Source organism: Cicer arietinum, chromosome 5 (assembly GCF_000331145.2).
Source record: "Cicer arietinum cultivar CDC Frontier isolate Library 1 chromosome 5, Cicar.CDCFrontier_v2.0, whole genome shotgun sequence".
Classification (NCBI taxonomy): domain Eukaryota; kingdom Viridiplantae; phylum Streptophyta; class Magnoliopsida; order Fabales; family Fabaceae; genus Cicer; species Cicer arietinum.
The window spans coordinates 58831445-58855194 of NC_021164.2; the positions used below are offsets into that span (position 1 = coordinate 58831445).

General features: G+C 31.1%; 5 protein-coding genes and 1 long non-coding RNA gene across 9 annotated transcripts in view; 2 read left to right on the plus strand and 4 right to left on the minus strand.

The window, feature by feature from the left end:
* Positions 1–235, plus strand: part of LOC101495460 (3beta,22alpha-dihydroxysteroid 3-dehydrogenase-like) — an 8545-nt gene extending 8310 nt beyond the window's left edge. The window contains exon 8 of the mRNA XM_012715891.3: positions 1–235. This exon is cut by the window's left edge and continues 23 nt beyond it. Within this exon, the coding sequence (XP_012571345.3) occupies positions 1–98 (98 nt within the window). The 3' untranslated portion in view covers positions 99–235.
* An 884-nt stretch (positions 236–1119) lies between these two features.
* Positions 1120–7009, minus strand: LOC101495791 (nuclear pore complex protein NUP88). Its single transcript, XM_004500423.4, has 9 exons — positions 6631–7009; positions 6369–6520; positions 5876–5998; positions 5065–5209; positions 4483–4544; positions 4044–4260; positions 3010–3918; positions 1870–2119; positions 1120–1607 (listed from the first exon to the last, which is right to left on the minus strand). The coding sequence occupies exons 1-9, from the start codon at positions 6886–6888 to the stop codon at positions 1318–1320; spliced, it is 2406 nt and encodes an 801-aa protein (XP_004500480.1). The 5' UTR covers positions 6889–7009; the 3' UTR covers positions 1120–1317.
* Positions 7010–10666: 3657 nt separating this feature from the next.
* On the minus strand, positions 10667–14140 carry LOC101496112 (uncharacterized). Of its 2 annotated transcripts, XM_027335114.2 has the most exons (5): positions 13516–14140; positions 13152–13414; positions 12016–12082; positions 11071–11256; positions 10667–10967 (listed from the first exon to the last, which is right to left on the minus strand). In XM_027335114.2, the coding sequence occupies exons 1-4, from the start codon at positions 13835–13837 to the stop codon at positions 11228–11230; spliced, it is 681 nt and encodes a 226-aa protein (XP_027190915.1). In that variant the 5' UTR covers positions 13838–14140; the 3' UTR covers positions 10667–10967; positions 11071–11227. The 2 variants fall into 2 exon arrangements, with proteins under 2 accessions (XP_027190915.1, XP_012571344.1); XM_012715890.3 differs by lacking the exon at positions 12016–12082.
* A 5808-nt stretch (positions 14141–19948) lies between these two features.
* On the minus strand, positions 19949–21951 carry LOC101497088 (probable galactinol--sucrose galactosyltransferase 1). 3 transcript variants are annotated; one of them, XM_012715910.3, is made up of 5 exons: positions 21812–21951; positions 21389–21531; positions 21010–21137; positions 20618–20834; positions 20011–20514 (listed from the first exon to the last, which is right to left on the minus strand). In XM_012715910.3, the coding sequence occupies exons 1-4, from the start codon at positions 21819–21821 to the stop codon at positions 20744–20746; spliced, it is 372 nt and encodes a 123-aa protein (XP_012571364.2). In that variant the 5' UTR covers positions 21822–21951; the 3' UTR covers positions 20011–20514; positions 20618–20743. The 3 variants fall into 3 exon arrangements, with proteins under 3 accessions (XP_073225250.1, XP_012571364.2, XP_073225251.1); XM_073369150.1 differs by lacking the exon at positions 21812–21951 and having other exon boundaries at positions 21389–21550; XM_073369149.1 differs by lacking the exons at positions 21010–21137; positions 21389–21531; positions 21812–21951 and having other exon boundaries at positions 19949–20514; positions 20618–20758.
* Positions 21030–22238, plus strand: LOC113786735 (uncharacterized). Its single transcript, XR_012163264.1, has 2 exons — positions 21030–21169; positions 21479–22238. It is a non-coding gene; the product is annotated as an uncharacterized lncRNA (long non-coding RNA).
* A 445-nt stretch (positions 22239–22683) lies between these two features.
* Positions 22684–23750, minus strand: LOC140918586 (uncharacterized). The gene is made up of 3 exons (XM_073369148.1): positions 23585–23750; positions 23251–23408; positions 22684–22999 (listed from the first exon to the last, which is right to left on the minus strand). The coding sequence occupies exons 1-3, from the start codon at positions 23748–23750 to the stop codon at positions 22892–22894; spliced, it is 432 nt and encodes a 143-aa protein (XP_073225249.1). The 3' UTR covers positions 22684–22891.

Consider the following 23750-nt stretch of genomic DNA (forward strand, 5'->3'; position numbering starts at 1 on the left):
TATCCTATTATAGTGAGGAGGAGAGAAGGATCAAGATCAAGCATGAGAATTGGGAACACGGGAGATACAAGGAGGATAAAAGAAAGCTGAGAGTATAGATCAGTTCATCTCCATTCAATATATGTAATAATAATTAATAAAATTTTATCAACTAGTTTAGAATTTTGTATATGATTTTAATCAATTCTCTCATATTTATGTTTCACAGCCAATAAATTTTACCAGAATTTTGACATATCCAAGGAAGGATAATAATAATAATAATAATAATAATAATAATAATAATAATAATAATAATAATAATAATTCATATCAACTGTTAAAAGTTATTTTTCTATTAAAACTAACCTGCATTCTCTACCAATTTATCATAAGTTAGAATTAATTACACGTCTGTTGAACTCAATTATTACTCTCTTAAGTCCTAAGAATGTTCCTGTCGCGACAAACATAAATTGACCAGATAGATCAATTATCCATTTCAGCTACTGCTAATGATTTTTTTTTTTTTATCACTAAAGTGACACTTGCTTTGATAACGCAAGATATTGCGCGTATTCTCTTCTCATATTTTTTCACACTATCCTAATAATGTATAGTGAGAAGTTGGAAGAAATTGGACACCACTGTATAGACACGTTTGCAGCACATACACTAAATAAAGAGGGAGAGTTAGTTTTAAGAGGTAGTGATGGGTTTCTTATAGTATCTATGTTGTAGGCCCAATTGTCCAAAGTCCAATTAAAGTTATTCAAAAGACAAATTAGAGAAAGAGGGAGAGTTAGTTTTAAGAGGTAGTGTTGGAAGAGAAGTTATCATTCTGCATATTTTCTATTAGAACCTTCAAGGTTGGGCATAGAGACATCATTTCTATAAGGAGTATTTGCTCTGGGGTTAATGAGTTAGTCTTCTGTAATATTTCAATTTCAATCAATAATACTTTTTTTTTCCCTTTTTTTAATTAGGTTTCCTATCATTGTTTTAGTAGTTAGAGCCTCCGAGAAGCCAGTTTGAAAAGCATGTGTGCACGTTCCATTTCAAAAAATTAATTACTAATGCGGTGGAATTTCTTTTCTGATGCTGACAATTAATAAGGAAGTTAGCTACAGATACAATACATTCAACATACAAATTTTGCTTCTTTTTCCCTTTAACATGAAACAAATTTGTAATGTAAATACATATGTTAATTGTCTTTCCAACTTATCTTTCTGTGAAACAATCTTGGGTGAGGCAGATTGAGGTGACAAAAATGGTGACACTACAAACAATAGGAGCTTAATTCTGAGAACCACACCGTGTCGCAGATGGTAAATACTAACTGTTTTTAAGCATAGGAAGACTGGATTCTCCACTGATTCTTTCTTTGTTACTCAATGTGGACTCAACAAGCTTAACTTTCTTTGAATTTTCAGTATTTACAAGTGAAAGTTTTTCAAGCGACGATTTGAGTATGGATATCTGGTCATCTCCAGCACCAATTTTCTTCCCTGGCATTTTCTTTTGTTGTTGAATAGCTTTTGAAGCTTGTGTGTGCCTTCTCAGCCTCGCACTTAGCGCCTCAACAGAAGAATGCAAAGCATCCAACTCAACTTCCTTGAAGTGGTCTGGAAAAAATAAGGGTGTGATTAAGTACTTCTAAAAAACTATCAATAGATAGAGATTACAACTTGATAATGCAGAGACAGGAATGGGGTTAAGGCTAGGAAAATGAGAGATTGGACTTGTCAAGGTCCAGAGGAGGAGTTGACAGGAAAAGCATATGTCTATTGCAAATCATTAAATGCTAAAAGTTTTATAAAAAAAAGATTCGAAGTTCTATTAACAGTTATAGACAAACACTTAAGTGAGGGATCAAGCATCCATTACCAAGTTCAGACTTAAACTGTCGCTCTGCTCTGGACAGTGGTTTTTTGTGAGCACCAGGTAAGTTCCTTAATCGTTGTAAGCGCTCCTCCAAAGAATTGTGCATTTGAGTTACACGATCAACCGTTTTCTGTAATATAGACTCTTTCTCCTCAACTTTCAAAAGTTTCTGCTGTGCATCACCTAATCGAGAATGTTGATCATTAATGATTTTCTTCAACTGAGGCGCATGATGCTTGAGTTCCAGATGCACCTAGTAGGAAAGTATATGCAATAAACGAGAGCCAACTGTTATTTTCAAAAGGCATAATATAGAACTAATGGACTAACTTTGACTGAACTAACTAATTCACATAATTTGTCAATGATACACCACCTCTAATATATTCTAAAGAGATGCTCTTATTCAAAGATATAACACAAGTGATCATCAATAACTCTATTCTCATCGAGAACAAAGTTTTTTCCCATTAGGTGTGGTGGACTACATAGTCAATCAACGCAATAAAATCCTACCAAGTATGGAGTATAAAGATAGCCTATTTGCCTCTAAATCTCTGATGGTTTGGTCTGTCGTTTTCTTTGGTCTCTCTGTACCTCTACCTATTGAACTATTCTCCATCTAGTCAACTCTCCTTACAATGTTTTGAAGAGTCTTCCCACATGCCCAAACCACCTTAAACGATACTCTACCATCTTTTGTACATTTGGGTCTACCCCAATTTTCACTTCAAAGCTTGTATTTCTAATTGTATATTGTAATGTGTAACCACTCATCACTATATAACACTCACATCTCTGCAACACTACGTTTAGTCTCTTCTCTCATCAATAATAACTTTTCATCATTTGAAAAAAACTATGGTCAATAATTTAAACTACAATAATCCTTCATTACAGATATTAATGACTCTTTTGGCCTAAAATTATTATTTCAGCTGAGGCCAAATCTTATTAGTTATTAGAGAAAAAATTAAATAATATGTCAAATAAAACTAAGCGCATATTCATGCAAAAGCAAACAGAACAAGATGGTGACTTCATGAGGCCCAGTTTTAGAAAATATAAAAAAAAATATGGCAGGTCAATTTGAGGAAACAGAATTCAACCACAGCAAAAGCAAGGATGACATGGTAGTCCTACCTTATGTGCATATTCCACATAAGTTTCATGAAACAACTTGAAATACTGGTGCAATGTTGATCGGCCTTCAATTGAGTCAGCTGCAACTGAACGTAAACTTTGAGAGGCCCATGGAATAATTACCTCCTTGGGCCCACTAAGTAGTTCTTTGCTAATTATTGGTTGTATATATCTCTCTTTTGATTGCCCCTCTGATTGAATGGGATTCTTCTCCATATCAATACTTAACGGAAGCAAGAGGTTCAAAGTTTTCATCTCAAGCACAACACATTCTTGAGAATGGGTAACAGCTACAATCCAGGAATATCCAAATGAATCTGACAATGACACAAAACCGCAGAGTGAAGGCTCTGAAGTGCATCCACTCTGGCAAGTGTTTAGAACAGGATGTACAGAAGGTGTCTTCATTGTATCATCCTTTCCATTTGTCTGACTTGTAAATGGAAGAAAATGCAACACTATCGAGTCAATCCCTCCATCATGAAGGGCATATATTCTCTCTGGCATAAGGGTATCAATGACCAATGCAATATTATAACTGTTTTCTGCTCTTCGTGGCAGAGCCAAATCAACAATAGCCAATCTCAGCAAAGGGGGTGGATTAACCAACCCGGCATTATGATCAAGCTTCTCCTGACGACTGCCAGAAATTGATTCACAAATCATAGCAAGGCCAAGAATTTCGTCGTGGGAATCAAGACGAAGACGAGGTGGACTGCCAACACTCCAAACAGGTTGGATTTCATCAGCTAGAGCATCTATCTGTAATTGCCCACCACTCCAGGCAGTCACCAAGATAGAGTCTTTGCTGACTGAATTGTAGAGAAAACTAACAGCACGACCCTCACATTCAGCACTACGACCGACCAAATCTTCATTTCCACTCTGACCTACTCTTCGCAGAGGTCCCTAGAAAACAAAAGATAAAGAAGTAGTCATATTATTTAGACATTGCAACTACATACTGTCGAAAGGGAATTTTCCATCTATTTATGATACAGCTCACAAGAGTCTAACTTTGAATATAAGTATACCTGCAAGACAAGAGATGCATCAAATACAGCATAAGCATGAGCTCTTAGCATAGACAAGCTGTTTCCTTCAGTTTCTTGATGCTGTAACTCAGGAAATGTTGCTTCTAGCCAGGAGATTGCCAACTTTGAATTACTAGCCGCTACAGAGTTGGCTGATATTAGCCCAAATGTATGAGCATCATTGTGTAATTCTAATAGAGATTCACATTTGATGAGACTGTGGATAAGCAGAGAAAATAGCCACAAATGTGGAAGTATCAATGAGTAACATGTGATCAATTGAAAGAAAATAACAGCATTTAAATTGTAACATAAACCTAATGGACACTACAAATGACCCAGACATTGATGTAGTAATGCAATTTCCGTCAAATATTCCATGCCATATTAATCATATCAAGGAAAGATGCAGATGGGTAAAATAAGATCAGTAAAATACCTTCCAAATGGAACAACAGGGCAAATTAAATAGATAGCCCCATCGCTGAATGCAACAAAAACCTGTTCAATAGTTCAAAAGCAAAATATTTAAAACTGAAAATTTAAGTAGCTAGTGATTAAAATATAGTATATGAATACTTACTGATATAGCAAAGTAACCTCAAAGATCAAGGAATCTTTCTGTAATGAAGTTTTTGAATACGAAGATTATTACAACAGAAAACTTTTCCTACTAGGTTGTGTCAATTAGTCATGGATCAAATAAGGCTATACTGTGCCAATGCATCCATGACCAACTCTGTCAAAAGCTTAGACTATTAAGTGAAAGCTCTTAAATGGTTTATATACAACAAATTTAGAAATATCATCGATAATAAAATAACTTCCAAAGCATAATACCCACATGATCAAGGCTACAATGCAGCAATCTCTTTAACAAAAAAAAAAGGGAAATGAAAATGTATAACAAATGCAAGGACTGCGAAAAATCAGATAGACTATAATTGTGCATTATGAAGGGGAAAATGGTCTAATCAGAATATCCAAATCTTAAGTTGAACAGAATATCCGCAGAACTTACACTAAACCTGTCCCACAAGTGCTCTCCGCCAAAAGAGAAACCAACTGGGCACATTGATGAGGCATTTCTGGATCTACCAGGCCCCGTAGGCTGTAAATAATATTCTTGCTCTGGTTGCAAAGGATCCACCGCCAGATTGAAAAGCCTACAGAGACAAGTTTGCAATTAGAGAGAAATGTGAAAACATAATTTTTAATTATATATCTACATATCCAATCAAGGTATATAAACAAAACAAAAGACATCTGTATATGGAATGTTGGGGACTTGGGGTTTAAACATTTTGTTATGGTTAATGAACATTTTATGCATAAGAAATAATCCAATCAAAAGCCAAGAAAATAAAATAAAAATATGATATAGTAGATATAAGCATAAAGAGTCTTTAGCAGTCAGACATATACTTATAAGCTAATGGTTGCGTGGAATATTTTTTAAAATGGACTCGTATAATTAGAGGGTGTGTCAGGTAGTCTTGTTATCCTCTTATACTAATACAGATCATAACATTAAAAAACTTCTAATACGAGTGTAGTTAAGACATTTCTTTGAATATTTTGTCACAATATCATACTGATCTTTCCTTCCTCATATGTGTGGTCTCTCAGGAGTATTAAAATTTCGGCATATCTTAACTCCCCGTCGCTTCTAAAACTATTCCAATATATTCCCTTGTCAGGCATTAACCAATAAAACCCTTTGAACAACCAACATACACTCTTCACACATCACACCATAATCACGCAGTAAATAAACAATATCCCACACCAACATGTGTTTAGATAAAAGAATGTTAACATAAAAAGCTTACCTAAAAACTGAGTCGGAAGAAAGGATACCCAAATGGGTATCACTGTAAGGGTGCCATAATGCTTCCAATACACGAATATCATTGTTTCCAAGGGAATGTGTTTGAGAACCAACAGTAATAGTCCTGCAAAAATAAATCCCCAAAAACATGTATACACAACTCTCTAAGATGGTAAGGAAAAGTTTTTAACTCTAGGCAACATCAAAATATAAATAATTACACTCATGAGTCATGTTCAAATTCCGCTATACTACATTGCTATAACGGCTATTGCAGAACAATAGTAATTTGTTCAAATTCCACTATGTTATAGCTGCTATTTGACAACACTAAATTATGCAATACACCTCTGAACTAAACTAGAACTATATTAAAATGACAATTTATTCATATTCACTAAACAACAGATATAAAAGAAAAACCGAAACATGTTAACTAGAACAAATCAATCATAAACCCCTAGTGCTAGAAGATCAATGAGCTGAACATGTACCTGCAAATCAAATTTACGTCCTTCTTAGATGTGCGTCCATAAAGATACATAACACAAAGTCTTTCAGAACCGAAAAGAAGTATCGCTGTTCCATTCCTATTGATGGAGATTCTATGAACATCAAAGTCAAGCACAATATCCGTTCGCAACACCTATTCAAATTCATCGCAAATTGCAAATATTGATTAACATTTGATTACATTCCTAATTTCTCGTTCTACAAAAACCTAATTTCAAAGTTGCAAAGAGAAGAAAGAAGGACCTTAGAGGGAGAAGCGGCGAGAACGGAAGTAGGATCAGGATCGCCGAGGCGAAGAGATAGACGATGAAGGCAGTTATTGTTGGAGTCCCAGAAATAAAGGCGAGAGGCTCCGTCCCAAGCAAGTAGGTTTCGGGAAAATGTGACGGAACCGCCGTGAGAGATGGAGGTGAAGAGAGGGTGTTTTGGGAGTGGGACCCATTCGACTTCTTCTTTGGGAGTTGGACTTGGAGAGTAGGTTGGTTCCACTGTCATCTTCATCGTTCACCTGAGTGACGGTTCTGTTAAACCCTTGCAATGGTAGCTGGTTTTTTCTTCCGGCAGGTTCTGTTAAACGACGTTGTAAATTTTTGCCTTCTATTTATTTTTAACAATTTGAAATTGAAAATTTTACACTATAACCTCACCAATTTTTAAAAATGTCAAATATACCCTTAATTTCTTTTTACTATTTTACCAACTATTAAATATTGTAGTTTTTCGATTCTTCAAAGTTAAATATTTTTCAGGAGAGGGGTTATTGGAAACCCGTGTTGGGCATTACCCAAATTATGTATGGCGCAATATCTATACTTCCCATGTGGTGATGAAGGCAGGTCTAAAATGGTATATTGGTGATAGACAACATATAAGTATTTAGAAACAATCTTGGTTGAAAGTATGTGAAAATGCTTTTGTCACAATCATATCCCTACTTGGTAGTGAGAACTGATGTGTAGTCATACTGATTGACCATTCGAACCATCAGAGGAGAGAAGACATTATTACGAGATGTTTAATGTCAGATATGCTTCAGAAATTCTAAAAATTCATCTTTTTAATAATGAAGCGCAAGATTAACCGATTTGGAGACTTAGTAGAGACGGTTGCTACTATGTGAAGTTCTCGTATCACCATATAATAGAGAATGTAATTGACTCGTGTAACTTACATGTATTGGGTAATTGGAAAAAAAATTGGAATTTAAAAGTGTCAAATAAAGTTAAAGTAATTCTTTGAGGGTTCTTAGGGGTGTAAGAATGTGTGGGTAGTCTGTATCAATGGGAAAATGAACGACATAGTTTTTTAGTGTGCAAATCGACAAAAGAAGTTTGTAAGGTAGGTTGGAGTGGGAACAATTCCATCAAAAGTCCTTTAGAGAGGTCGCTTGTAGGGTTATGATTGTCTTGGAAGATTGGAAAGAAGCTTGTTAAGAAGGGTTGGAGTGGGCACAACCAAACTACTCCTTAGCACCCAAACCAGTGGATTGCACTACCACCAAGAGCGCTAAAGTGTAATGTTTAGGCGGCCATGTTTCTAGAGGATAATAGTTACAGGTGCGACACGTGCTTACATGACGAACATGGAGTAGTGATTCAAGTACGATCAGTCTGGTTCAGGCGCACTCCAACTGCGGTAGAAGCATAAATTAAGAGTTTGTATGAAATAATTTTATGGAGTATGCATGAAGAAATCAAGACATTATTGTGGAATCAGACTGTCTACAAGTGGTCAAAATACTGACTAACCGAACATAATAAAATAATGAATTTGGAATTAAAATAAAGTGCAAAGAGTATCTCTCTAATTTGAATAACTTTGAGGTAAATTTTGTTAAAAGACAATCCAACATAGTTGTCCACTCCTTAGCAAAAGCATCTTAGTTTTATGCTAATTCTAATATTCTTTTTTACATACCATCCTGTATTTAGACAATTATTTTAAATGAAATGATATGATTTTTCTCTTGTAAAATAAAAAAAAAAAAAAATACAATGTTCGATATAAAATATATTATATCACTCCTATGTGATAGCGCATTGTTAAATATTTTCTATATGATTGTTAACTTCATCAACCACTACTTTATAATCCATTTCAACTTTTATGTTGTTGGTGCACAATTTCACAAGTCATTGCAATGCACACAACAACCTATAGGAATCCTTGAGTAGATGACTTTTAAAAACATTACATAGTTCTTACAACCCCTATCCTTTATAAGAGTGTGTTTGGATGAGGTAATTAGAAATTATAAGGAAGTTATAATTATAGGCAATTCAAATTCTTTAATTGAATATTTCTTTTATTTTTTTAATTGAATTTCTTTCATTTATTTGCAAGATCTCAAGCTCATATCGTCAGGATCTCGTGGTTTGTTCGATCGAAATCGAACGATTAAAAATATACACTTTATTATATAATTAAAAATATAAAATTTGAATATGAATCATCTAATTTTGATCGAATTGATACGACATTCTAATTATATGAATACAGGAACTTCCAACTATAGTGAATCCAAATCAGCTTTGAATATGTGAAATCAAACTATATTTAAAAGACATATTTTGAAGTATTTTTTATTTCCTAAGATGTTTATCCTCCCATACTTTCTCATCCCCCACCTCCAACTTAGTATGTTCAGATAAGGAATCTTTTTAAGGGAGTTTATGGCCGTTGAAATCCTTGATTGTAACTATTTTGTTTGAATAATAAATTTAGAAAATTTTCATAATGAAGTAATTTTATGATGCATTTTGTTTTTGTTAAAGTCAAATTTAGATAATTTCAAATTCCACCAAAAATTTAAGAATTTGAAATTATCTCTTGACTTTGTAAAATATGAATCTTAAAATGGTTCATATATTATTTTTAAAATTTACAAACTTGTCCCTATATGTTTCAAAATTTTCACATTAGTCCCTAAAAAATTTCAAATTATGCAAATGGATCCTTATAATGTTCCAAATTTTGGAAATTGGTCCCTATGATTTTTTAAATCTTGCAAATTGATTCTTACAAATTCCAAAATTTGCAAATCAGTCCCTCAACTAGTCCCAAATTTCAGTTTTGGCTAATATTTTTTATTTCTATTTTGAACAACTTTTCTTTTAATTTTTATATTTTTACCTCAAAAATTTTGATTTTTTAAAAAATGACTCAACTTTAGATGACCATTTACTCTATCAAAACAATAAATTTATAAATGAAGGAAATATAATTGAAACATTTAAATTGCTTAAAAATTTTAATTACTCCATTCAAATACACTATAAAGAGGCAAGTTTAGAGTAGAGGACAAACAAGCATACATCCTAGGGGTTGTTATGTATGGTTTTGTTGTTCGGTAATATATATATATATATATATATATATATATATATATATATATATATATATATTTGTTCGATTTATAAGCACATGATGAAATTCTTTTAATATAATTCATACTATTATATAACTCACTTTAAATAGTTACTCTTTTAATTTATGTATGCTAAAAGTATTTTTATCGTATATATACTGATATAGTTATTTTTAATGAAATTTATCACTTTTTTAGAAAACAAATATATTTTTATTTTATAGTACTTCTATAAATCTTGAATAAATAAATATTTGAAAAACAACTTTTAACTTGAAAATAGTTTAAATCTAAAAAAGAATTGTCTCAAAATGTGTTTATTAACTGAACTGATTTTTAAAAACTAAAACCGAATTAGATTTCAGTTTGAAAAAATCGAACCAATTTTTTAAAAAGTAATTAGGGTAATTATGTAAAATTTAGCCTATATGAACAACAACAAAACTTATAGGAATAAAATAGTTTGGTTCTATTTGATACAAAAGCAGTGCGGTTCGATACTATTCATATTATAACAATTCAATTCAATTTGAACAAGTAAAACTAAGTTAAAACCAACTCGGTTGGGTTCAGAACAATAAAGCAATTCACCGATTTATAAAATTAGTTTGGTTCGGTTTTTTGAACTGAAAATTGATTCTGTTCAATTTTTTTTAAATTGAAAATTAATTTGGTTTAGTTTTCATGCACTTCTAGTTCAGAACTGAACTTTCTCCGCTCCTATTTATTGCCACCGAGGTGATTTATATAAGTGAGTAGCTATTATTTTTTGTTGCTCTTTTTTCCCATCTCTTTGTTATGGCTTTTTTCTTTCATGTAACAAAAATAGTTGATATTACTGTGTCAAGGTGATTTACCGTAATTATGCACAATGAAGATTTGAAGTCCACAAATGTTTGATCAAACGATATCTAAGTGTAACTATTTAATAATTGATTCATACTTTAAGTTGGCTTTTGACCATTATAACAATCCATTCATTTATATATATACAACAAGATACAATAATCAACCCGTAAATAAAACAAAAAAATGAGACATAAAAAAACATTACATAAATGGACAGAGATGAAGCTCTGTTGTGTACAATTATACATATACCTAAATAAACACCATTCAACAACTTTATGTTTCCTGGTAGCTGTGGAGTATAAACTAGCTAGACTATAATCAGTGTTAGGTGTCAAAGATTATTGGTATCCTTAGGATAAACCTGAAATAAAAAAGAGTAGCAATTAGATTTTGATTTCAAAAATCACTATTTTAATTTACAACACAAACAATTAATTAATCTCTAAAAGAAAATTATTAATTACCAGTAGCATTCCTTGACGAACATGAGACCTTAATTAATATATTTGTTGAAGCTGTTAGTTGAAAATCTATATTTTTATATATATATTTCCTCTAATCTCTAAGTGCCACATAGTGAATGATCATTTGATTCTCTCTTCTTGAAGAATCTTTGGATACCTAGGATACCCGTTTGTGCAAGCTGAAATCTGCAAAAATGTTAAAAATTGAACATGGTTAATCTTTTAATCACTTTATATAGTTTAGGATAAATATGTAAATATGGCCTGAGAATCACATGGGAATAATTTAGTGGAAGAAGCCTATTGTTAATTTTTGCTAGTGGGCAGCCTCCAACTTGTAGGGTCCAATTGCGTTGGCAACATTTACCATTATCTTAAAGGCACAAAAATAATAATACTAGTATATTAAGATTTATCCAAAAAAAATATATTAACACCATATCTTCGCATGTGGCATAAGATCAGTGTAATATTTGTAAATTATTTTGTATAGTCAAACTTTGTTCACCAATTTAGGACGGCTAGTTCCCATTTGCATAGATTCTTTGAACATTAGGCTTGAATAACAAATGACGAGGAAAAAATATATATACATGTGAAGTTTGACCAAGTCCTAATTTTTTCATCACAATCAGCGTGTTTCTAGACAAAAATAGTTTTATAAAAAAAAAATATTTCAGGGTAGACCATTTGGATGAATAACTTCAATGGAAAAAGTATCTTTTAGACTACTCTTTGATTTGATTAGGAGTACAACATTCTCATAGATTTGAATTGTGTGTAATCATAAACTAACACTCTTTTAAATTATTTGATTAAAATTGAATGATTTAAATTAAAAATATATAATTTTAATTAAAAATAATTAAAATATATTTAAAAATATAAGATAATTATGACTGCGCGTGTGTTCATAGTGCATACAGACAAATATAATCCCCATACCATGCCCAACTCCAACCACCTCAAATTGGCTGTATTGAAAAGTCAGCAAAGTGATATGTTGCCAAAGCTGAAAAATTAAATAGCTAATTTGAATTTTGCTTTAAAGCATTGAAGAGGAATTGTCATCATTAAATCAAAGTATTAACCTTCTAGAAGGCAAAGGAAAATCAACCCCTATAATGTTCTAATACCAATAAGTAAGGCCCTTAATGAAGTTTCCTTGATTTTCAATGGTACTTACGTTACGTGGGACCTTATTACCTCACTAAAATTCCCATTAGTTCACATCATGTCGACATGTCCTCTCAAAGTCACCTAACTCCATAGCAATAAAGCAAACTGGAAACTACTTGGGATCTTCATTAAATGGTGCTTAATTACATTCTAAAAGATTCAATTATCGTGTAGATTCTTATAATTTATCAATTAAAATTGTCAATAATATTTATAATCTTAAAACAGTTAATGAAAATTTTATAGTACAAATATTTAAATAAATTCCAAATTATCGATAATTCCAAATTTCAAACTCATTGTAAGACCTTATTAATTTAAGTTTCAGATAAATTATTACAATTTTTAATAATTTTAATCACTATCATAGATAAAACTTTATTTAAAAAGTTTTTAAACTATATATATTATCTGTTTTGAAAATATTAAGATATAAATATAATATTGGAAAATAACAATCAATGCTTTTATTAATTGATTGATTAAAGAGTTAAAGAGATTAATCTTTTTTTTTAAAGTTGTACAGAATATTTTCGACTTAAAAGTCGGATACTCATCTTTCGAGGTATTATATTTTAGGAATTGACTTCTCTTGCTTGATATATATTAATCTTCACAATTACATGTTTAAAAAACTCAATTACTGGTCGATTATTTCAGATTAACGGTACATTTCTACATTTGCATATAGGATGCTGATTCAATATTAAAAGAAAAAGTATTGATTAAAGTTTTATTAAAGTATTAAAAAAATAAATTGAATGTAGTATAAGGCTTTTATTAAATGTAAATACATTAAAAAGATTATTGTATAATATGCAAATTTTATGATCTACCATCAAAGTCCAATAATTTATGTGCCAAAGCAAGTGGTAGGTATATGGATTGAAGGGAACACTTACAGCTTCAATGTCAATCTTGTAGACTAAAAGCTTTCTTCTCTCTCTACAACTTGTTCTATATGCCACGACAACATGTCCCACAGCCAACACACAAGAACAAACGAACAGAGCAATTTCTGATCCTCCAACATACCCACTTCCATTTCCGAACACATAAACAGCTTTAAACGAAACAAACAACAGAGACAAAACAGAGCACATCGTAGTAACTCCCAAATAAGGTCCTCTCGAAAGTCTTGGTCCATCACACAAACTATAAACACCTACAAAAGAAATATAAAATACCCATTTTCAAAATCAGAATCAGAATCCAAAAGGGTCATTAAAAATCACTAAAAAAAATCAACTTTTTATATTCACTTACAGAAGATGATGAAGGATCTAATTATTGAAACGAGTGGTATATCAATGAGAGAGTAACGAAAATCGTAGTTGTTGAAATGAGAAGAGAGTGTTGTAATCGACGGAGAAATAGAAACAGGTGAAAGTGTAGAGAGAAGAGCTGAAGGAAGAAGAGCATCAGCAATAACCAATAGAACAGGAGCAGAAAAAAGAAGAAGTGAAAGAATCATGGTGATTAAGAAAAACAGTGTCTTCACCACCCTTAATACTCTTTTGGATTTCTCTTCTTTAGATGAAAAACCCATTTCAGCTCCTTTGATTAATAATTTGCTTCCAATTCTCATGTTGGTTTTTCTTATAGCACAAAATAAAAAATGAAAGAACAAAAAAAGAACAGCTATGTATTGTTTTTGTTGTTGTTGTTTGTTGTGTGTAGTTTGGTCACAAGGCAAATAAACGAGGAGGGAAATTAAAAGGGATTAAGAGAGAGAAGAAAAAGAGAGAGAGAGAAAGGAGTGAAAGAGGAAGGTGCAGGCCAAGGTGCAGCAAAATTGACTAGAGGTTGGAGTGATGACAAATGTTTAGAGACTTTACACGCAGACATTGGTATCGGTCATATAGAGGTTGTGTTGCCTTGTTACAACTTGTTCATACTTTTCTCTCCCTAATCCAACGGCAATACCTAAAAGCTTAAACGACAATTAACTATATCTGGCTTTTTTACTTTATTTTATTTATTAATTATGTGAAGAGTATTCTCTGTGCAAGTTAACATCGCATTGACTTCTAGATCTTTGACACGTCTTTTATGCATAGTTTTATTAATGCTTTTTCACAAAACTTAGAGAAGAAAATAATATATACACTGTCTAATCTTCAATAAAATTTATGAATTTATTCACCTATTTTTATGATAAAACATAACAAAATAAATAATTTATATTAGATATGAATAAAAAGTTATTTTACACTGTTTAAAATCTAACATATAAAGATTCATGAGTTGATGTACCTCATTTTTTTAATAAATAATAAAGAAGGGTGCGCAAAACAAAAACTGAAAACTAGGAGGAAAATAAATCATGGAGCATGACAACTATGTCACTAAAAATTAGAGGTGCTGGCATTCGATAATTCAAATGAAAACTTTAAATTGATCCAAAAAATAATAAAATTAAATAGATGTTTTGGTTTTCTTTTGGTTTGTTATATTTAAATATTTATAATTTTGTTATACTCTTTTTTTTCTATCACGTTATTAGTATATTATATCTATTACATTATTGTCTTTATTTTTATATTCCTTATAATATCTAATAGATGTATCTGTTGTATGAATGTACATAAATATGTTTCCTATCTTTTGTGATAGACACTTGGATCATATTAAATTTCGAAATCATTTTTAAAAACTAAGCAACACGGATTCATTTTATTATTTGAATGATAAGTTATTATTATTTGTTTTTGAATATTTATTATAGTTGAATGCCAATGAATCACGTTTGTGGTATTTTAAGTTTGATTTAATTTTTAGATGATTCTTTGAATTTTGTGGTATTTTTAGGAAATCATAAAGTGGTTTGGAAAGGTAACAATTAATTATTAACATTGACTATTTTGAAAGAAAAAAATCTAAATGATTTTGTTTTATTCTAATTGATGTATTTATGATGTTTCATATTATTTCAGACAATGTATTTTTGACATTTCATATTCTTTCAAGTAAATTTTTTAAGAATTAATTGAGTTTAATATAAAAATTTAATATAATATCGAGACTCTATCGTTCGGGTCACTTACCATTTATGTCAATGCATCAAACACATTAGTGTTTGGCGTAAGGAAGTGTATTGGAAGAATCAAAGTGTCTCACGTATAATAAAGATATATAAAGTCTCAAATAGGTATATAAAGAGAGGCACACTTACCTTACAAGTCAGTTTTGTAAAGATGAATTATGTCCAACATAAAAATCTTGTATGATATCAAGAGTTTATCGATTCAAACAACTCACCATTTATATTCACGCATCAAACTCAATAGTGTTGGACGTGAGAAAGTGTATTGAGAAAAATCAAATATTACATAAAATAAAGATAATGTCTCAAATGAATTTGTAAAGAGAAACACACATCTACTTAGGAGTTTATACTGTTACTCACCGTTTATATTTACTTACAAAACCCAATAATTATGAACATAATGGGGTGTATTGAAAAATTTAGTCCCACTAAAACAAAGATAATGAATCAAATGAGTTTATAAATAGAGGCATTTTTCATCTTAAAAATTAATTTTATAAGGATAAACTAAATCCAATATAAAAATTTAATATGGTATCAAGAGTCTATTGATTTAGGCCTCACCAATATCGATGTACCAAATTCAGTATTGTTAGATGTGAGAGGATGTATTAGAAAATGTTATAGTCTACGTATATATGAATGTCTCTCAAACGAGTTAGCTAAACATGAAATATATATATAACAATCATGTATTGTACATATTATTGATGTACATTTTTCCCTGGTTTGGTTTGTTAAATTTTTTAGATTCACCGCTTGTGATTGTGTTTACAAGTTATCACAAGTCTTTTCAGCACATTTTATATCACAAACATGCATGATCTAAATCTCTCATTTTTACTTGAATTCAATTTTTCCTGTGCACCTCTGCCTAAGAGTTTACCATGAGCCACTTTTAGAATCTTGACCAAGTTATGTTTATGTATTTTTTAGGTACTATAGGTAGCATTATTTTGTGTTGATGGCAATGAATATATATTCTTCATTGAGGATCAGAGAGTGGTTGATTACAATATTTGTGCCAATCAACTAATCAAGCGGGTATGGTGGAACCGAAAGGTCGTTAGCATGTGATCACATGCTGTATTTTTGTCTTTTGAGTATAATTCATTTTTTAAATTTATATAAACATAAAAAAAAACATGTATACAATGTTTTCTGTTTTGTTCTGTAGATGATGGTATACGGTATAAGAAATTATAAATTACAACACAAACTATTTCTCACTGTAAGACGAATATGATGTGATACTGTTTATTTTATTTTATTTTTTAACACAATAGTACTATTATTTGAATATTCTTGCTGCCTAACTATTAACTAATTGTATTCTTGCGAAAATATGTTTTGAGCACACAATCAATCAATATTAGCATGTATTGATTATCTTATTGACTGGCATCGGATTCTCTCTCTTTTTTTCTTTCCCAAAAACAAATCATGTATTAAAAATCAGCACAAGGCGTGCCAAAGAATCAAATAGGCACGTAGATTTTTTTTTTTTTTTTGTGGCAGCTATAAATATAATCGCAACAAAAGAAGTGAATACATGAATAACACATGAGTTTCTAAAATAAAATTAATCGTAGAATAAATAAATATCATTATAAATTCACACTGTAAGTATTTTTTTTTAATTTTTTTGGTTATGTTGCAGAAGTATGTTCTTAAAATTGATTAGAATTCGAAACAAAAATAAGAGCCATATTATTTCTGACCCCTGGATTAAATGAAAAGAGGACGTTTAATCATAAATCTTACAAGCATTATTTTAATTTGCCGTGAGCCAATTTGATCGATGATGTCATAGAGTGGAGAGCAATCTTGAAAATAATTCTACATAAAAAAGTAGTAAGCCTCTTTCACATAATACATACCATTGAGAGATTTGTTCTATAATCACCGAATCTTCAATCTTATCATACAAATGAATAATACAAACAAATTGCAACACCACTTCCATTGAATCAAATTACTATACCGCCCTCGCATTTCACCCTAACTAACCACTTAAATCTTAACATATATGTTACAGATATATATTTATCATACACCACTTCAAACAATCGAGACTATGTTCGAATCTAAAAATTGGATCATTAATTAAAAAAAAATACAATTTTAATAATTATAAATCATTTCAAAATATTATATTTTTATTAAGTGAAACACCAAAAACTCATCTTCTTTATTTAAATTCATCATAATAAGTAAATTATAAATAATATCTAAATAAAACGTCAAACTTATAATAACATTCTAACTATTTCTAACTATTTAAAAAGAGTCATCTTTCTAATACTTTTAGAAGCAAATATTGTATATAAATAACATCGTTTTATTTATAAGTAAAAAAATTGGAGTAAAAAAATTGGAGCCTTAATAAATTTAGGGCCTTATGCAATAGCCTTGATTGTAAAGGCATATAGCCGACTCTGCTCTTACCACCAAACTCCTAATATCTAAATTCCTAATATCTTTTCACCACGAGATATAATTGAGAGTTCTCCCTCTCATTATCCCATGACGGCTCCCATATTTACAAGAAATAACATTGAACTATAATTCGCAGGTATCCATTTTAAACCTCCAACACCATTTATCCAAAAACATTACATTGAAATAGAATCTATCTCATTTGATTGAATAAATCTTACAGACCTCCTCACTATTCCCATTAAAATTTTAAAAGTGATTCTATTTTCGAGATAATACATATCGAAAACAAAAATATGTTAACATTGTATAATAGTAGTATAAAATAATAATAATAATAATAATAATAATAATAATAATAATAATTATTATTATTATTATTATTATTATTATTATTATTATTATTATTTTAGGTGCATCATCTACACAAATATCAAATAATAAACAACAAAGTAATAAAAAATGTCATAATATGTATTATAATTAATTAAAAAAATAATTACCATAAGCAAACAAGCAGTACATCAACAAAAAAACAAGTATTCCAGTAGGTTGGGATATCTACTTCATCCATTGCACATCCATTTAGAATGACTTTTTAAAGAAATCTGATTCTATATATATTATTAATAATTTTGCAATAAAAAATGTTAGGATAGTGATATTCAAATATTTATATGTCAACGAATGTTAACGTATAAATATTTATTGTGTTGGATTTAGATGTTACTATTACATTTATATGTGTTGGATGAATAGATGCATATATAACTAATATTACTATAATTTAATTTTAGTTTGGTTTATACCAACTTTTTCAATGTTCATAGACATCAAACTCATTATACGCACAGGATACTAAAAATCTCAGATACGGTCGTGTGTGCAATTAGTGTAAAAGATTCAAACACCATATATAAATCACATGGATATTTAATTAACACTACGTAATATATTTTTGTCATATCTATTAGACAACTTAAATGTTAGTTGCAAGGTTGATAAGGGTCAAACAACTCAAGTTTAAATTTTCGATCTTAAAAAGATTAAAAATATATTTAATTTAGTTATTAATATATAGTATATAATATGACATATTAGTTTTAAGTGTTGATGTAATTCAGTTATTCAATATAAGAGTTTTGTAATCATATAAACTCACGTTCGATCTTGGCCGTAGCAAGACTTGAGTATTTTTTCATTTTTTATAAATCTTATGTTAACTTTTTTTTTGTTTAAAAATGACTCATTATAATATTCCTTTTTTGCCTCTAAACATGTTGAGTTGAGTTCTCGCATTGAAGAAGGATAACAACGAGATTTCCACGAAAACATTAATTTCATCCAATTGACATGATAATTCACCCCGTGAACCATATGCTTAAAACATATACCTTAGACGCCACCCTTTGAATATTGAAACTTCGTCACTGCTTATGACATTCTCTAAAAAAATAATATAGATTTAAATTTGGTGCAGAGCATGTGTAAACTGAATGCAAAAGGATATCATTATTTAGCGCCAAAATAAGACAAGCAAAATAATTTTCTGGTGGACTTACTGAGCAGCCCTGCTCCCAAATTATAAGTCAAATTTAGCGAAAAATAATAATTAAATAAGATTTTTTTCTTTACAAAAATATTATTTATTATTATTATTTTCAATATGACAATTCTCGACAAAAAAACAAGTACCAAGGATCAATCTTCAATGGTCTAATTTATTTCACTTCATTCTCTAATTTTCTTTTGTATTTTCAACAAAAAAAACTAGATTGCAATTTATTTCTCTTTCATCAGTGATGTGGTACCACGTTTTTCAACTTTTATTTTCATATTTGGAGTATTCTAATGCAAAAGTAAATAAATAAATAATGCCTTGTTGCTAACTACAATCGTACTCACTACTAAAATAACTGCAAACAAGAGGAAGTTTTACATGATCACAACTATTTGAACACATTATTTAAACATAAGCATCGTTATTTTTCTTTTTCTTTTTCTTTTTCTTCCATAGAATCCAAGTTACTCCTATGATCATTTTTGATACATGTGTCTAATCAATTTCATTAAATGGTAAGATGAAACACAATGTACGTAATATAAAGAGATATTTAAATAAAATATCTTCAACAATCAACATGACATGGTGTGACTTAATAATATTACTACTTTTCTTAGTGGCAGAAAAATTTCATGTGAACAACATCATATCTTTAATTTAAAATTATGCATCAATCAAAATTGCATTCATTATTGTGGCAAAAGGTGCATAATATAACATTAAATTGATTTCAATATTATAATATGCTTTACAAGAGCTAGGTACTATAAACATTTCCTGCTACAGAGTCTACATAGACTCATCAAATTTCCATGACCTACCTAAAATATTTTGATTTATAAATCAATAGAAATGTTTCATTGGTATAACTCTTTCTCTGGTACTCTCAAATCAATAATCACCGATCCAGATTCTTCCTCATAACTGAATTCAACTTCTTCTGGATCAACAGTAATCAACTTGGGACGAGCCAATGAATAAGCACTGAATTGGCCACACCCGCGCCCTTTCATAGTGACATTTTTGTTTTCGTTAGGTCCATACCTGAACTCTTTGACAGCTCCTCCTGAATTGAACATTTTGATTAAACCAATAGGAGCAAATTTGACACCATTTTGTAATTCCTTCACAGGGACTAATGTAAAAACTTCATATTGTCTCAATTTCAAAGTAATTGGGATAGAAACATCCTTTGGAAGGTAGACTAATTCCCCTGCAAATTGACACCATAAAGAAAGAAACCATTATACAAAAGAAAAAATTAGGTTAACTTCTGTAAATATTTTAGAAGCGTGATTTCGAGCCTTAAACCATACCACATAGATAGAAAATATAACCGTATCTCCTTTCCATTTATCATCTGCAACAGCGGATAAATGATCAACATCTTTATCCCAAATGATGCCAGCGATCATGCCTAGATTCTCGTCGTGGATAAGGTTCTACTTTTCAACTTTGCACCACCCAGCTCCTTGGCAATTGAATACACCAATAACTCCGCAAAAGTCATTCATGTTCCATATCTTTAGAAGACTGCAACAGCAACATCCACGAGTTCACAAGTGAGAAACAACATGGAGAAATTAAGAAACACAATTATAACAAAAGAATATAGCGTGGAAAACTTCAAAATACTTTGTTCAGTCGTGCAAAGAACAAGCTACTATATATTTCGGTAGCTAGAGAATTTCGGATTTTTTTTTTTTACCTTTTTCCATCTCTAGCAGGATCAGCAAATAAACAATCCTTGGTTGGTCTTCCTGGAAGTTTAGCTCTTAACATAGAACCATCGGGAAGTACAAGTTTCTTCAACAGATTAAAGTCATGGTGTCCAGGCTTGTCACGGCACAACATTACAACATTAGAAGGTAACATAATTTATCTTATTCATAAAAAAAGTGAAGAGTTATTATCATAAAAAATCATCATGTGACATAAATAGGACATCCTCCAATTGTTATTGCAGCATGATATTCAGCCATTGGATGTAGGCTCTAACATTGCATAAAAAAATTCAGAGCTAATTAGCTCATGAAGAAGCTAGCACATAGTTTTTTCAACGAAGGGTCTATTTTTTGACAACGTACATGAAAACATGTCCCCATCTGGCTGCATAAATTCACCAAGGAAAATAGTATTGTATGCCACTGATGCAATGTGAATTGTGTGGGATGCAGGATCTCTAGGCCAGAAATCATCTGACGCTCTAATAACAGCTGATAGCTTTGCACTGCATCAAGCGAATTCATTAAAAAAATGTCATTACTAATAAAGTGTCGAAGCTATGGGGATACTCTGGTGGACTCACTGAGGTGCCAAAGACCCTAATAACGGTGAGTTTAAAAAAAAAATAGAGGAATTTTCATAAAAGCGTTTACTTGAATTTTGTTAGCAATCATATTTGTACCAATAATATCAGTGATGTAAATTATAAACTGAAAATTAGGCATTATCATTGAAGCAAAAACAAAGAAATATTGAAAAGTTAAAGCTGGTATTGTGAAACTCACTTGACAGCATTTGTTATAACTTCATAAGGGTCTGATCCAGCCCCAATAGACACCAGATGAGTTCCATTAAATTCCTCCACATCAAGAAATCCTGCAATCAGACACATAGCAAAAAATAACCATGCATACATATACATCAGTTGACGACGGATATTTCTGGGATTAGGCCTCTCTCTGTGTCTGACACTCATACAACACTCGTACGAAACACGTGTTCGGAAACTCGGACAAGCATTCTATTAAAAGCTTTTTTCTTTGGTTTGGCACACCTAAGACACTCCTTAGACATATCTTACACACATCTACAAGGGTTAACGATATTAAATTTTGTAGCTTTTCAAGAAATTTTGTGGCTTTTCATTGATTCTAATGGCAAATTCTAATATGGATCATGGTCAACCATGAACCATAAATCATTTAATTCTTATTCTTTTGAAGACTAAAATTGTGATTCACCGTAAAGTGGTGAGGGCTAATACTGTTTGGAGCATTCTTATCAATGGGCTAATAACAAACAAATACAATACTTCTAGTACAAAATCAATTGTATTTTTCCAATATAGTACACTGCTGAAAATTAAAATAAAAAAAGAAACAAAAATATCCATGTCATCAAAGAGCACTTTTAGCAGATTGGTGCTCATCCATCCAATTGTATTTTTCCAATATAGTTCACTAAAATTCCACAATTATCAGATTGGTGCTCACCCATCTAAGTTCTTAATGATGAGTGAGCTTATTGTCTATAATAATGATGCCTTCTCTATTTATTTAACAGTCTCACAAAGGTAATGCTATGAACATTCAGCAGATGGTGTTCATTTTATCACAATGGCAATGTTAATAGTAAAAACATAATTGTTGGCTGCAAGTAACAATAAATGTTTGATTATATTTCAGCCGAGATTGACTCTAAAGAAAAACAAAACCAAGCTAGAATCCAACAAAAGGAAAAACTTAGAACAAATCATGAAGTTGAACACTCTGACTCAGTCAGCAATCTTCTAACATCCATGAAAGTAGATGCCCTATTCTTACAGGATACCCAACAATGCATCAGGAAAATATCATTTTAAGTCATCAAAGAGCATTTATCATTCTCTTCATCTCAGCAGACCTCCTTGCATCTGGTTCTTCAATTGCTCTCTCAGTAAGCACGTGCTTGATGCGACACATTGACTTTCTCACCTGATTTCATGTAAATTAAATAGACATGAATCATCGTTAGGTAATAACTATGCACAAATTTCCCTCTACCAATACAAAAGCTTAACATTCAAGATTCAATTTCTCTCACATGGTCTATACCAAACATCGTTCATCATAAGATGATATAACACTACCACCGGGATTTTCTATACAAAACGTCCACATAACAAAGGGTAACATAAACAACAAATGTAAAGTAGACTAGTTGCAAAAAAATAGTGAATAAATACCTTAGGTAAGCGCTCCGGGTGAGGAAAACGCAAGTTCTGTGCATGAAGCATTTGACGTTGAGTCATCAACATGTTCTTTTCCTTTAACAACACATACCACAACTTCTGAAGGTCATCCCACGATTTCAAACGCAACTCAGAAGCCTTCCAACTCCGACCTAACCACAATGGTAAAAATAACACAAAGCCCTTACTAGAAATGGCACAAGTGCACAAATTACAAAGCTCAACACAGAAAATCAAACATTTTTTTAAAGTGTGTTTATAATGCAAATCAGTTAAATTTTGTATTCATATTCGGAACAAAAATAAGAGATGCATAATCATTTCATACCATAGACAACTGGTTTTTCATCATCAGGGGTCCTGTCTACCTCAAAGAACTCTTCAAGAGGGTTATGCCCTTGACTGCCAGCAGCCGCAGTTGTAGTTGAATATTGTTTTGATCTAGCGGCAGCAGCAGCGAAGAATCTTCGCCCGAATGCTTTTGCCAAAAACAT

Bases quoted from the DNA above. Each gene is read 5' to 3' on its own strand.
- LOC140918586 (XM_073369148.1), bottom strand. From the start codon at position 23,750: ATGTTTTTGGCAAAAGCATTCGGGCGAAGATTCTTCGCTGCTGCTGCC. The intron at 23,409-23,584 runs GTATGAAATGAT...CATTGTGGTTAG, and splicing joins TGAAAAACCAGTTGTCTATG to GTCGGAGTTGGAAGGCTTCT. The intron at 23,000-23,250 runs GTATTTATTCAC...ACATGAAATCAG, and splicing joins ACCCGGAGCGCTTACCTAAG to GTGAGAAAGTCAATGTGTCG.
- LOC101496112 (XM_027335114.2), bottom strand. From the start codon at position 13,837: ATGAGAATTGGAAGCAAATTATTAATCAAAGGAGCTGAAATGGGTTTT. The intron at 13,415-13,515 runs GTAAGTGAATAT...TTTCTTTTGTAG, and splicing joins TAGATCCTTCATCATCTTCT to GTGTTTATAGTTTGTGTGAT. The intron at 11,257-12,015 runs GTATGGGGATTA...ACATTTTTGCAG, and splicing joins GGTGGTTGGAGTTGGGCATG to ATTTCAGCTTGCACAAACGG.
- LOC101497088 (XM_073369149.1), bottom strand. From the start codon at position 20,654: ATGGAAAGGAGATACGGTTATATTTTCTATCTATGTG. The intron at 20,515-20,617 runs GTATGGTTTAAG...GTCAATTTGCAG, and splicing joins TTATATTTTCTATCTATGTG to GGGAATTAGTCTACCTTCCA.
- LOC101495791 (XM_004500423.4), bottom strand. From the start codon at position 6,888: ATGAAGATGACAGTGGAACCAACCTACTCTCCAAGTCCAACTCCCAAA. The intron at 5,999-6,368 runs GTACATGTTCAG...TTATTTTTGCAG, and splicing joins GACGTAAATTTGATTTGCAG to GACTATTACTGTTGGTTCTC. The intron at 4,545-5,064 runs GTAAGTTCTGCG...ACTATTGAACAG, and splicing joins ACTTGTGGGACAGGTTTAGT to GTTTTTGTTGCATTCAGCGA.